The sequence below is a fragment of the Canis lupus genome, chromosome 4 (assembly GCF_003254725.2).
Source record: "Canis lupus dingo isolate Sandy chromosome 4, ASM325472v2, whole genome shotgun sequence".
Lineage (NCBI taxonomy): Eukaryota > Metazoa > Chordata > Mammalia > Carnivora > Canidae > Canis > Canis lupus.
In genome coordinates, this window is record NC_064246.1 from 23,555,469 (window position 1) to 23,568,449 (window position 12,981).

A 12,981-nucleotide genomic window follows, 5' to 3' on the forward strand; every position below is an offset into this window, starting at 1 on the left:
TTTTTCAGAAGACTGCCTGAAATACTGGCATGCACCTCGCCTGACCTGGGGTGGTAATGGGGAGCTGGCCAACTTTGGATGCCTGGCGGCTGATGAGAGGAGTAGGTGGCTGGCTGCTAAGCACAGAGAACTTGCAGTGCTGCAGATAAACACCAGAGGGAGCAAGATCTCAAAAGCTCTTGAATAAGAAACCTGCAAAAGCTTCTCCAACTGAGAAACTGCCCACGCAGACCTAGAGGAGCTGTATCCTTTCCCAAAAGTTTTAGAGGCACCATAATCTGTAACTGGGGTGATTACTGAGGGTCTTCCTCTGTATGAAGCTAATCTATAAAAATCAAGATATGTGATTGATTCTTCAAAAATGTGAATCTTAACACAAAGTTGCAAGATGCGTGAAGAAACAGAAATGTGGCCCAGAGGAGCAATATAAATCTCTGGAAACTGAACCTAAAGAAACAGAAATATTTATTACTTGAAAAAGAATTCAAAATACCCAAAATAAAGATGATCTCTAAGCTCAAGAAAACACTGCATTAAAAAATTACTATCCAGAGAGATTAAAAAAAGCAAATTCTGAAGCTGATGAGTGCAATTACAGAATCGAAAAATTCACTAGGGTGGCTCAAAAGTAGACTCAATCAAGCAGAAGATAAACTCAAAGGTAAACTCAAAGACAGATCATTTGGTATTATCCAGTCAGAGGAACAAAACACAAAAGAAGCCTAAGAGACTTACAGAATAAGGTCAAGAAAACCAATGCATACATGAAGGAGAAGGAAGAGAAAGAAAGAGGTTAAAAAAAAGTTCATTGAAAGAAAATATGGCAAAAAAAAAAAAAAAAAAAACCCTTGAACACCTGAAAACTCAGATTTGGGAAAGTTAATGGACTTCCAGACTGAAGAAGCTCAACAGACTTCCAAGATGAGGAACCCAAAGAAATCCACAGCAAGACACATTATAATCAAATTGCCAAAAAGTCAAAGACTAAGGGAGAATTTTTAAAGTAGCAGGGGAAAAGTGACTCATCATGTACAAGGGGATCCCATAAAACTCTGAGACCTTATAGGCCATAAAGAAATAGGATGAAATATGGAAAGTGCTGAAAGAAAAAACTGCCAACCAAAGGTACTATATCTGGTAAAACTGTCCTCTAGAAATCAAGGAGAAAGAAAGATGTTCCCAGATACACAATGCTGAGGAAGTTCATACTACCAAACCTGCATTACAAAAAAAAAAAAAAAAAAAAATGCTAGAGGAAGTTCTTCAAGTTGAAATATATTATACTGCAACATGAAAGCATATAAAGTATAAATCTCATTAATGAAGGCAAATACATGGACAAATACAGAATACTGTTGTCCTATAATGATGATGTGTAAATCTCTTTAAATTCTACAAAAGAAATTCAAAAATCAAATATTAAAAAAAATCTTAATCATAAAAAATGTTAATGGATACACAATATAAAAGATGTAACTTGTGACATCAGTACCATAAAGAGAAAGGAAGGAATAAAATTACAGAATATTTGTATGTGGCTGAAGTTAACTTGTTTTGTGCTTTTTCAAAATAACACATTTTGAGAAGAAAAAAAAAAAAGTAACATCATTTGTTATTTGACCCTCCTTTTATACTGGCCATCAACTAGAACAGTCAGCAATTAGTGATGGTCTTTTCCACAAGATCTTCGCAAGTTTCACAGATTCATATTAATAATTATGATAGTTAGTTTTCTTTATCCTTATCTGAAAGTATATTTTGCATTAAATTACATTATCAAAGCAGTTTTTTATTAAGATATAACTAATGATAATTTTGTAAGTTTAAGGCATACAATGTATTGATTTGATACTTATCTGTATCAATCTGCCACCACTGTATTAGCTAAAACCTCCATTACATCACATAATTATAATCTTCTTGAGTGAGAACATTTAAGATTTAGTCTATTAGCAATTTTCAAGTATACAATACTGTATTATTAACTGTAATCACAACACTATGTATTAGATCCCAGAACATATTTATATTCTGACTGTAGGCTGTATTCTGACCAACACCTCCCCAACTCCCCAACTCCCCAACCACCAGCCTCTGAAAATCACTGTCTTAATGACTGTTGCTATCAGTTCAGGTTTTTGAAATTTCACATATAAGTGATACCATACAATAGTATATTTATTTCTGTGTCTGATTTATCTCAGTAGCAGAATGCCTTCAGAATGCCTTCCATCAATGTAGATGTAAATGGCAGGATTTCCTTCTTTCCAAGGCTGAATAATATTTGTGAGTGTGTGTGTGTAGCAAATCTTCTTTACACGTTCATCTCTTGAAGGACAGTTAGGTTGTCTCCGTATCTTCACTTTTGTGAATAATGCTGAATTAAACATGGGAGTCCAGATATCACTTCAAGATCCTGTTCTCATTTCCTTGGGAATGGTGGATTATATGTTATTCTATTTTTAGAATATTTTCTATTTTCAGGTTCCTGAAAAACCTCCATGTTGTTTTCCAAAGTGGTTAAGTCAGTTTACATTCCTGATAGTGCACAAGGATTCCTATTTCTAGACATCTATACCAAAATTGTTATGCCTTATTTTGAGACTAACCATTCTCATAGGTATGAAGTGATATTTTTTTACGGTTTTGATTTGCATTTCCCTGATGATTAGTGATGTTGAGCACCTTTTCATGTGCCTGTTTGGCCATCTGGATGTCTACTTTAGAAAAACATCTATTCAGGTCCTCTGTTCGTTTTTTAATTAGATCATCTGTTTTTACACTTTTGAGCTGTATGCTTTATATATTTTGGATATTAATCTCTTAACTGACATATGCTCTGCAAATATTTTTTCCCATTCCATAGGTTGCCTTTTTGTTTTATTTCCTTTGCTGTGCACAAGCTTTTTTTTTTCTTTTCTTTTTTGTTCTTTTTTTTAAGATTTTATTTATTTATTCATGAGAGAGACAGAGAGGTAGAGACACAGGCAGAGGGAGAAGCAGGCTCCATGCAAGGAGCCCGACGTGGGACTTGATCCCGGGTCTCCAGGATCACAGCCTGGACTGAAGGCGGTGCTAAACCGTGGGCCACCGGGGCTGCCCTGTGCACAAGCTTTTTTTTTTTTTTTTTTTTTTTAAGCTTTTTAACTTAATGTAGTCCCACTTGCTGATTTTGCTTTTGTTGCTTGTCCTTTTGTTATCCAAAAAATAGTTCCAAGACCCTAAGTTTCCTTTACTTCCCCCTCCCCCAAGTGTGTACTTTGGGGTCTTATGTTAAAGCATTTAATCCATCTGAATTATTTTTTGTGAATAGGGTAAGATAGGGATCCAATTTCATTCTTCTGGACTTGTTATCCAGCTTTCCCAATAATATTTACTGAAATGACTGTTATCTTACCATCTTACTATTCTTGGCTCCCTGTCAATATTAAGTGACCACATATGTAGTTTATTTCTGGGATCTCTAGTCTGTTCTATTGATCTACATGTGTTTTTAAGTATCATACTGTTTTCATAAATATAGATTTGGCCTATAGTTTGAAATCAGGAAATGGGATGCCTCTAGCTTTGCTCTTCTTTCTCAGGATGGCTTTGGCTATGTATTCATGGTCTTTTGTGTATCCATTATAGGTTTATAGTAATGTAACTATGAGGTTCATATATAACACCTATGTATATAGCAGTCTATTTTAAGTTGCTTGTTGTTTAAGTTGCAATACATTCTAGGAGCTCTCTCAACAATGTAGGTTGCATGCACCCTCTTATTGTGACTGGGTTGCAACTGCTATGGGTGCATTGGTGGATGAGGCTGATCCCAGCCTGCCAGGCTTAGAGGCCAGTCTGCAGCTGCTGTGAGTGTTTAGTGAGTAGGGTCAGCACCTGGTGTAGCTGGCTGTGAGGCTTAACTGCACTGCTATGGGTGTGCTCATGGGGCAGGGCTGCCCCCAGCTCAACTCTCCCAAGGAGTTGCTTTGAAGGGGCACTGGTCCTGAATGAGACTGCTCATCAGGCGAGGCTGGGTAGGAGTTGCTTTGGAGGAGAACATGACAGGTCAGTCCACAGGGAAATGCCGTGGCAGGGCAAATAGTGTGAGCAATGGAGATGGAGATGGTCAGAACTGTTGCCTTCATTGGGCCAGCTAGTCTGAAGGAAGACAAAAGAAATGGTGGCTGCTAGCAGTTCCATTCCTGGAGAAAGTTCCCAGAACCTTGCCTTTCTGGCACAAGCCTTAAAATTAGTGAATAAATCCTCATATATGGCCCAGATGCTTTTCAAACTGCTTCCAATATGCTGGGTCTGAATGAGTGGGACTGTCGATGGGCCTTTTAAGAGCACAGTTTTGGTTTCCTATGGCCCTCCACCTCTCCTAGAGTTAAACCCTGATGATTTTCAAGCCAGAATAAATGGGGGCTTGTCTTTCTAGGGTAGGGGTGGTATAGGGAGTGCCCAGTGCAGGGCTTGAATCCCTTGCTCCTCAGGAAGGATCTCCACACCTATTATAGGCCTTCTGTGAGTCACTGGCAATTCCTTTTCAAACTGCTCGTTTTTTTCTGAGTCTCAGTGCAAGCAAGACTGCACATGAGCCCTCTAAGAAGGGAATCTCAGTTTCCTATTGAATTTTTGGATTCCTGGATGTCAAACGTATTGATTTTGCAAGTCAAAGATCCTCAGGCTTATCTCTCCAGTGCAGATCCCAGGTATCAATGTGGGGCACCAATCCCTCATTCCTCCAGGAGAAGCATTGCCTAGTGAATGTTGCCACTCTTGGGGTAAGTTTTTTTTTTTTTTTTTTTTGGTAGGACTGTGTTTCTGCCTCTCCTTCCCAGCTTGGTGTGGTCCTTATATTCTCTATTGTGAAAAGCAGTACCTATAGTTTTCAGATCTTTTGCAGAGGGAAGTTATCCATATACAGCCATAGATTTGGTAGGTCTGATGGAGGAGGACAGTTCAGGATTTTCTTATGCTGCCATCTTTCCAGATACTCCAATTAACAATATTTTCTAAATGGTACTTCTATTTTCTTTTAATTTTACTTTTAAGTAATTTCCACATCCAATGTGAGGCTTGAACTCACAACACTGAGATCAAGAGATGTTTGCTCTACTGACTGAGCCAGCCAGGCACCCTTCTAAATGATCCTTCTAGAGATTGAAAATACAATTTCAAAATCTTCTTAAACAATCACTAGAGAGACACAGCAGATAAGGTCCCGCAGAAAAAGAGATCAGTGACCCTGAAGAGACAAGAATTAAAAAAAAAAACCTTCCAAAACTGAAGCCCAGAGAAAAAGAAGGTTATATAAAATATAAGCAAAATCCTGATGATATGTAGAATATCACATGGTCTAGTACACATGTGAATGAAGTCCCAGAAAGCATGTGTATGTAAGGGAATGGGGCAGAAATAGGGACAGAAAAATTTAATGAAGAAATAATGGGCAAAATTTTTCAAATTTTATAAAAATTTTAATTTCATAGTCTAAGGAAATCAATACATTTTTTAACAGAATAAACACAAAGTAAATAGCACTAAAATACATTATAATCAAATTGTTGAAAACAAGTGATAAAAGAAATCATAAAACAAGGGCACCTGGGTAGCTCAGTCAGTTCTGTCAAACTCTTGGTTTTGGCTCAGGTGGTGATCTCAGAGTCATGGGATTGAGCCCTACATTAGGCTCCATGCTGGGTGTGGAGCCTGCTCAAGATTCTCTCTCCTTCTTCCTCTGCCTCTCCCCCCACCCCTTTCTTTAAAAAAAAGGTCATAAAACTAAGCCAAGGATAAAAATATAGTTCATACATAAGAACAAAGATAAGAATTACTATTGACTTTTCAAAAAATATCTGAAGACATGATCCAGCAATGTTACTTCTAGTTATATACCCACAAGAAGTGAAAGCAGGGACTGCAAGAGATATTTGTGCAATAATGTTCATAGCAGTATTATTCACAATAATCAAAAAGTGGAAATAACCCAAGTATTCATTGGTAGATAAATGGATAAACAAAATGGTATATATACATGCAATGAAAAATTATTCAGCCTTTAAAAGGAAGGAAATTCTGACACATGATACAACATGGATGAACCTTGAAATTACTATGCTAAATTAAATAGGCAAACACAAGAAGACAAATATTGTATAATCCTATTTTTAGAGGTACTAGAATAGTCAAATTCATAAAGTGAGAAACCAGAATACCCAAAGATGGGGGGAAAGGTGACTGGGGAATTACTGTTTAATGGGTCCAGAGTTTGAGTTTGAAATGATGAAAAAATTCTAGAGATGGATGGTGGTGATGGTCACACAATACTGTGAAAGTAGTTAATGTTAATGAACTTAAAAATAGTTAAAATAGTAAATTTGATGCTACATATACTTTACCACATACACAAATACACAAAAAAAGAATACAATGAAGATACCATACTGAAAAGACAAAAACAAAACAAAATCAAAGCTAAACACAACAGAATGACAGCTTGCTAGAAAGAAAAAAGTCAACCAAGAATTCTATACCCAGTGAAAATATCCTTCAAAAGTAAAGACAAAATAAAGGTATTTCCAGACAAAAGCTGATAGAATCTATCTCCAGCACATAAGAACTCTTAGTAAAAGAAGTACTTTAGGCTGAAGAAGAATGTGACATTAGATACATTATATAGCCAGTTTAAACCCACACACTCTGATTGCAAACCTTGAATCCTTACCACTAGATTTCAGTACTTTTTTTGAAGCTGAGGAAGTAAAAAAAAAAAAAAAAAAAAAAAAAAACAGGAAAATGACAAATGTTCCTTCTCTAACAGTACTGTAATATGGTTTCAAAGGATCATACTTAATTTATATTAGTGGATTTGGGTAGTATATATCTGGTCTTTACACATATCTTTTTTTAAAATATTTTATTTATTTATTCATGATAGACATAGGGAGAGAGAGAGGCAGAGACACAGGCAGAGGGAGAAGCAGGCTCCATGCAGGGAGCCCGACACGGGACTCGATCCTGGGACTTCAGGATCGTACCCTGGGCCAAAGGCAGGCGCTAAACCGCTGAGCCACCCAGGGATCCCCTGGTCTTTACACATATCTAATTATATAACCCAGAATATACTCACTTTAGTTTGAAGGCAAACATTCCAAATTGTATTCTTTGTTACTTACCTGTATGATTCAAACCTGTATTATTGTGTTATTATTTTTTGTTCAGGAAAAGGGATTGGGAATGGAAAAAAAAAAAAGATTGTTTCTTTACTTCTGTTTTAGACTTTTTTTTTAGATCATCTCATTCTTTGTAGTTTAAATTTAAGAATTTTAAAGTTTTAAAATGTTTGTAAACTTTAATTTTTTTCAAGTTTAAAACTATATCATGCCCTCTTTCAAGAAGAACTTTAAATCCCACTTCTTAGGAAAACATTTTATTTCTGCTTAGTTAACAATTTTTTAAAAGATGATTAAAAAAAGGAATGTTTTCAGGCACCTGAGTGGCTCAGGGGTTAAGTGTCTGCCTTTGGCTCAGATCATGATCTCAGCATCCTGGGATCCCACAGGTACCCTGCTTGTGCTCTTCTTCTCCCTCTGTTACTCCCCGCCCCCCTCCCCTTGTGCTCTCTGGGTCTATCTCTCTGTCAAACAAATAAATAAAATCTTTAAAAACTAAAAAAAGGAATGTTTGCTCTACATACCCTCCAAATAATCATCTTATTTTTTTTCTGGGAGTGATGTTACGCAAAACAATATAAATTAATAAAAATAAAATAACCTAAACATCAGCATTTAATCTGAATAGTATAAACAAAGTGATTCAGAGAAAGAAAAAGAGTAGTAATTTCTTAAATATTCCATCTATTGAACAACTTCTCAACTCAGGTATAGTCTGTTGTCTTTGGCTTAGTCCAATATCAAAGATGGCAATTCTAAATCCGCATGCATGGGGTCCTCTTAATTCCGTTGCAGGAAAACATCTGCCTGAAGAAATTACTAGGCATTTACTATTTATTACAGTGAAAGGACAAAAAGTGCATTTCCTATTTCTCATTTCCTTCTTTGGCCTCCCTCTCTTCCTCCTTCCGTCTGTGTCCCTCAGTCTAGATCTTTCTCTCCCTCTGTCTCTCTTCCTGTCCATCTTACCTGGAAATTTTTCTAAAAACTCATGCACTCCTTTCTAAGGTTCCAGTACCCTCATCATCATCTCAAACTAGTATTAGTGTCTGTCAGTAGCTTCTTCTCACTCCAGTTTATTTCACTGTTGTCACTGTACTAATCTTTCTTTAAACTTGTCTGTGATCAGTCTCTTGTTTCAAAACCTCATAACTCATCATTGCCTACAGATTAAAATCACAATTTCCTGGCATGATATATAGGGTCTTTTATATCACAACTCTAACTTTTTTTGGAAACTCAGTATTTTCTGTTAATACTCTATATCTTCTTTCTTCACTATTTCTCATCTTCATATTATATCCAATAATAATAGATAACATTTATTGACAGTTTACTATGTGCCAAGTACTTTCTACATAAATGTTTTTTATCTACAAAGTCATGTGCCAGGCTCTTTTCTAAGCATTTAACAAATAATAACTTGGGGCACCTGGCTGGCTCAGCTGATAGAGTGTGAAACTCTTGATCTCAGGATCATGGAGATGGAACCCTACACTGGGTGTAGAGCCTACTTTAAAAATAAAATAAAATGTTATTTTAATAACCTAAATAATAACTCATTTAATATTCATAACAACCCTTTGAGACAGGTGTTACCATTACTCCATTTTACTGTCTATTGACAGAAAGTAGATCAGTGGTTGCCTAGGGTTGAGAGGAATGGAGAAAGTGGGAAGTAACTGCTAAATGGCATGGAGTTTCTTTATGGAGTGATGAGAATTTTTGGAATCAGAGAATGGTGATGGCTGCACAGCTTTGTAAATATACTAAAAAACAGTGAATTATGCATGCTAACCTGGTGAATTATTAAATGTATTTATTATTATATATTAATTATTTATTTAAAAATTATTGAAATTATTAAATTGGTTAATTATTTTAAATGTTTAGCAGAAGAAATAGGCAGACCTTGAGGCAGAATATTTCCTATTGTTGCTTGGGCACAATAGCTGAATTCTTCGAAGCATCTTATTTCACAGACAAATATTATCAATGCCAAATGATTTGGGCAAGAAATTTTGGTATATAGTTAAGCCAGAAGTCAATGTAATCCTTTGAGAGAACAAAGATAACTGGATAAATGAAAGCACATGCAGGAAGAGGATCCTCCAAAAATGCTCACCTCTTCCACAGGAGACCAGTACTTGCAGTTACTGCAGATGCTCCTAGGAAAGCCACCATCATTAGTCGTCGCCTGATCTGGGTGGGCTGTGATCCTCCGTGGTAACATCGAGAGCCCACAGCCAGTTCTGCCAATGCAGAAAGGGAGTTAAGACGAAACATTCTGTGGATAAAAAGTAGAAATGTTATTCCTAACTAGTAGTAGGGTAGTGACAGTGATGATGATGATGATGAAGATGACATATGAAAGTTGCCAACAAACGTTACAGACTAACTCAATGGCAGATTAAACACTTTTCGATACCAATACCATATAATATCCCATTTAACCCACAGAACAGTTGTATGAGAAAAATACTACTTGTAACCTGATATATCAAAGTACAATTAGAAGACAAAAAAAAAAACATAGTAATTTGAACAGGGAAAGTTTAACATAAAGCATTATTAACTATAACACAGGTAAAATACTAAGGGTTAAAAAGAACAGATAAAGTGAGCAGCTACTACTTCGAGGGGTGATGCAGAACAACAGGGGAGGGATAAATCTGTAAAGAGGCCCCTCTCAACATGGCTGAGATATAGGCCTGTGGTGAGGATGCAACCACGGATGTCTGAGAAATATACTAAAGTGCCAGGCCAACAGAAGTCACTATAAAGTCATCTAGTAGGAACTCAATATGTCAGTAGAACTCAGAAAAGTACCCATGGGGAGATGTTCAAGTATGGAACTCACTAGGAAAATGCATTTGGGAGTATTGCTACTAAAACTCCCTAAGGGGTTGAGAGCACCAAGTCATTCCACATGCTGCTGGCTACTGTGTGCTACAGGAGCAAGCAGGAAGAGCATACAAGAATCAGGAAGAAAAACTCCTCCCTTCTCTAGTCTCCCTCTAGACCTTCAACTGACAAACCTTAACAAAAGGTGGCAAGAGAGAAATTTCTAGTATCACAAAAAGGACAATGAAAGATGGATTTAGCATTGCAAAGCAACAGATCTGTAAGTGGCACAACCATTTTAAAGATGCGGGAAACTGAGGGGCCTGGGGGGCTCAGTGGTTCTGCTCAGGGCGTTTTAATTAAATCTTTTTCATTCCAGGTCCTTGGAAGGTCTCCTACTCACCAAATTCTTCCGTTTCATACTTATAATTTCACCTGTTCCTCTCACTGTTTAACTCAGAAACATCTGTATTAGGTCATATTATTGTTCAAAACCCAGTCACTTACCCATCCCCCATCCCAGGCAAATACTATTTTCCACACTCTTTTCATTTTGGGTGCGTATCTTGCCATAGACCTTGCTTTGACCAACAGAATGTGGGCCAGTTCCACAAAGCACTTTTAAGAAGTATTGCTACTAGCATTCTCGTGCTCCTGCACTCTATGAAGAGAAGACCATGCCCCTGACAGACATGATCCTTCAACCTGGGTTCCATAATGAACGCATCTCAGCCTGGAGCCAGGCAATGTGAAGACTAGCTGGGCGAGCAGAGCTCAGCCAACCTATAGAATGCTAATGAGAAATAAACGTTTATGATTAAAAGTCACTAAAATTGGGAGTTTTTACTGCCACAGCAAAGGCTAATTGAGCATACAAGAGAATTACTGGGAAGTTCTCATTCAACAAAAATGTCTGAAGTTCATACTATCAGATAAGACCTAACAGGCCAAAAAGAACTCTACATTCTAATTAGGCAAGATACACATGAAACATTTTTTTTCCACATGAAACATTTTTTTAATGATACATTTCTAAACTGGTATCTTGAAGAAGTATCAAAATATTAGGGTATAGATATTAGAGAATTAAAAAAAATTTTAAATATCAGGTAAGACTAGGTTAGTCAGCAAAGGCTTTTGTTTACTTCTGGGCCTCAGAATGATATAAAATTTTGATCAGTTCGGGGCAGCCCAGGTGGCTCAGCGGTTTAGCGCCGCCTTTGGCCCAGGGTATGATCCTGGAGACCCAGGATCAAGTCCCACGTTGCACTGCCTGCATGGAGCCTGCTTCTCCCTCTGCCTGTGTCTCTGCCTCTCTCTCTCTCTCTGTCTCTCATAAACAAATAAGTAAAATCTTTTTTTAAAAAAAATGATAGCTATCTCATGGATGGCTCAAAGACAGGATCATTTCTGGTACCTCTATACAGAGAATTAATAGAAAATTATTTTTTCCCTCTAGACAATATCTTGAGGCCAGAGTACAGTCTTCATTCTTTTATTCCACCAGGGAGGCTGAAAGAGAAAGGGGCATTTCTTCCTGGTTGTATGACTTTTTATAGTGGCAATTCATTCAAATCACATATTCATTCTCCTCCCCTTTGTCCCAAAGCACAGTTCACCGCTTCTTAATTTAAATTATCTTGCACTTTATACATATCTTCCTATGGCAATTAATACATTCGCTCATATGTAAGTTGGCCTTCCCCACTTGGCTCTCAGCCTTCTTTAAGGCCAAAATTATTTTTCCTCTTTATAACCATACAGTCTAGTGTGGAGCCTGTTACATTATAGGTATCTAAAATGTTTAACTATGTAAAGTACAAATCATATAAGTACTGGCTCCTAACATTTAAGTATACTTCTAAGCCTCAAAATACTAAGAAAAGTATGTCTTTTACCATTTGGGTTCAAATCAAGTTAGACTACTTAGCTATCTCTTAACATCACAGAGCCAGTAACTAACCCTCCTCTGGGACCTATACCTACAATCTCTTAAGTAAACCTATCCCTTAGTCGTTTTCATTCAATCTAGACCCAATTTCAAAATTTGACCTAAATTCTGCCCTTATGGACAAAGTGGGAAAAGAATTTTTTTTCTTTCCTATTTCCTATGACCCAAGCTGCAGCAACACAATTTTTTAACCTTCCCCAACCCCAGAAATCATCTCATTTTATTGCACATATCCTAGCAAAATCCAGCACCAATGAGATTGTTCACTATATTTTCTTCCTGCCTGTCAACAACCGATTCACTTTTAAATTAACATTTTCCACGCCCACAGCACACTTGGATACGTAGCATTGCTTTTATCTATAATAGAAGTGAATACTCTACTTTCTCTTCAGATTGAATAAATCTCCTTATAATAAAAATGAGCACGACTAAAACATATATATCTGGAGAAAACTTATTCATCCCTGACAAAAGAAAGAAAAGAGCATTCAGAAGTTTTTAATGTGAAAGGCAAATAACATAACCAGCTCAAAAGTTAGAACAAGCAAGGAGTGTGTAAGACTAGAAGATAGATTAGATATTCTCCATAAATAGACACATGTCCACATAATAGACATCTCATAAATAGACATATGTTCACCAACATAATCCCATTTTTCAGTTAAAAATATATAAATAGACATATGATCAAACAGGTAAGCCATAATCACTTTAGAAGGTCATCTGAATTCTGGACTGAGAAATCTGATCATATATACAACAGGAAACTACAACATACTTTACATTGGAAAAGAATGTGATGAAGGTATTTTCTTAAAGAATAGCTATCTATCAGAAGTGAATAGAATAGGGGGATCCCTAGGTGGCTCAGCGGTTTGGCGCCTGCCTTTGGCCCAGGGCGTGATCCTGGAATCCTGGGATCGAGTCCCGCGTCGGGCTCCTGGCATGGAGCCTGCTTATCCCTCTGTTTATATCTCTGCCTCTCTCTCTCTATGTCTATCATAAATAAATAAAAAAATAAAT

At 36.9% G+C, this 12,981-nt stretch overlaps 1 protein-coding gene across 13 annotated transcripts in view; it reads right to left on the reverse strand.

The window, feature by feature from the left end:
• MICU1 (mitochondrial calcium uptake 1) overlaps positions 1–12,981 on the reverse strand; it is a 248,629-nt gene that overhangs the window by 182,320 nt on the left and 53,328 nt on the right. For all 13 annotated transcript variants that reach the window (XR_007410155.1, XM_025434857.3, XM_025434851.3 and 10 more), the window contains one exon: positions 9,286–9,447. Coding sequence is in view for 12 of the 13 variants with exons in the window: in XM_025434857.3 (XP_025290642.1) it covers positions 9,286–9,446 (161 nt within the window). In the remaining variant the exon portion in view is untranslated. The remainder of the gene's footprint in view (positions 1–9,285; positions 9,448–12,981) is intronic.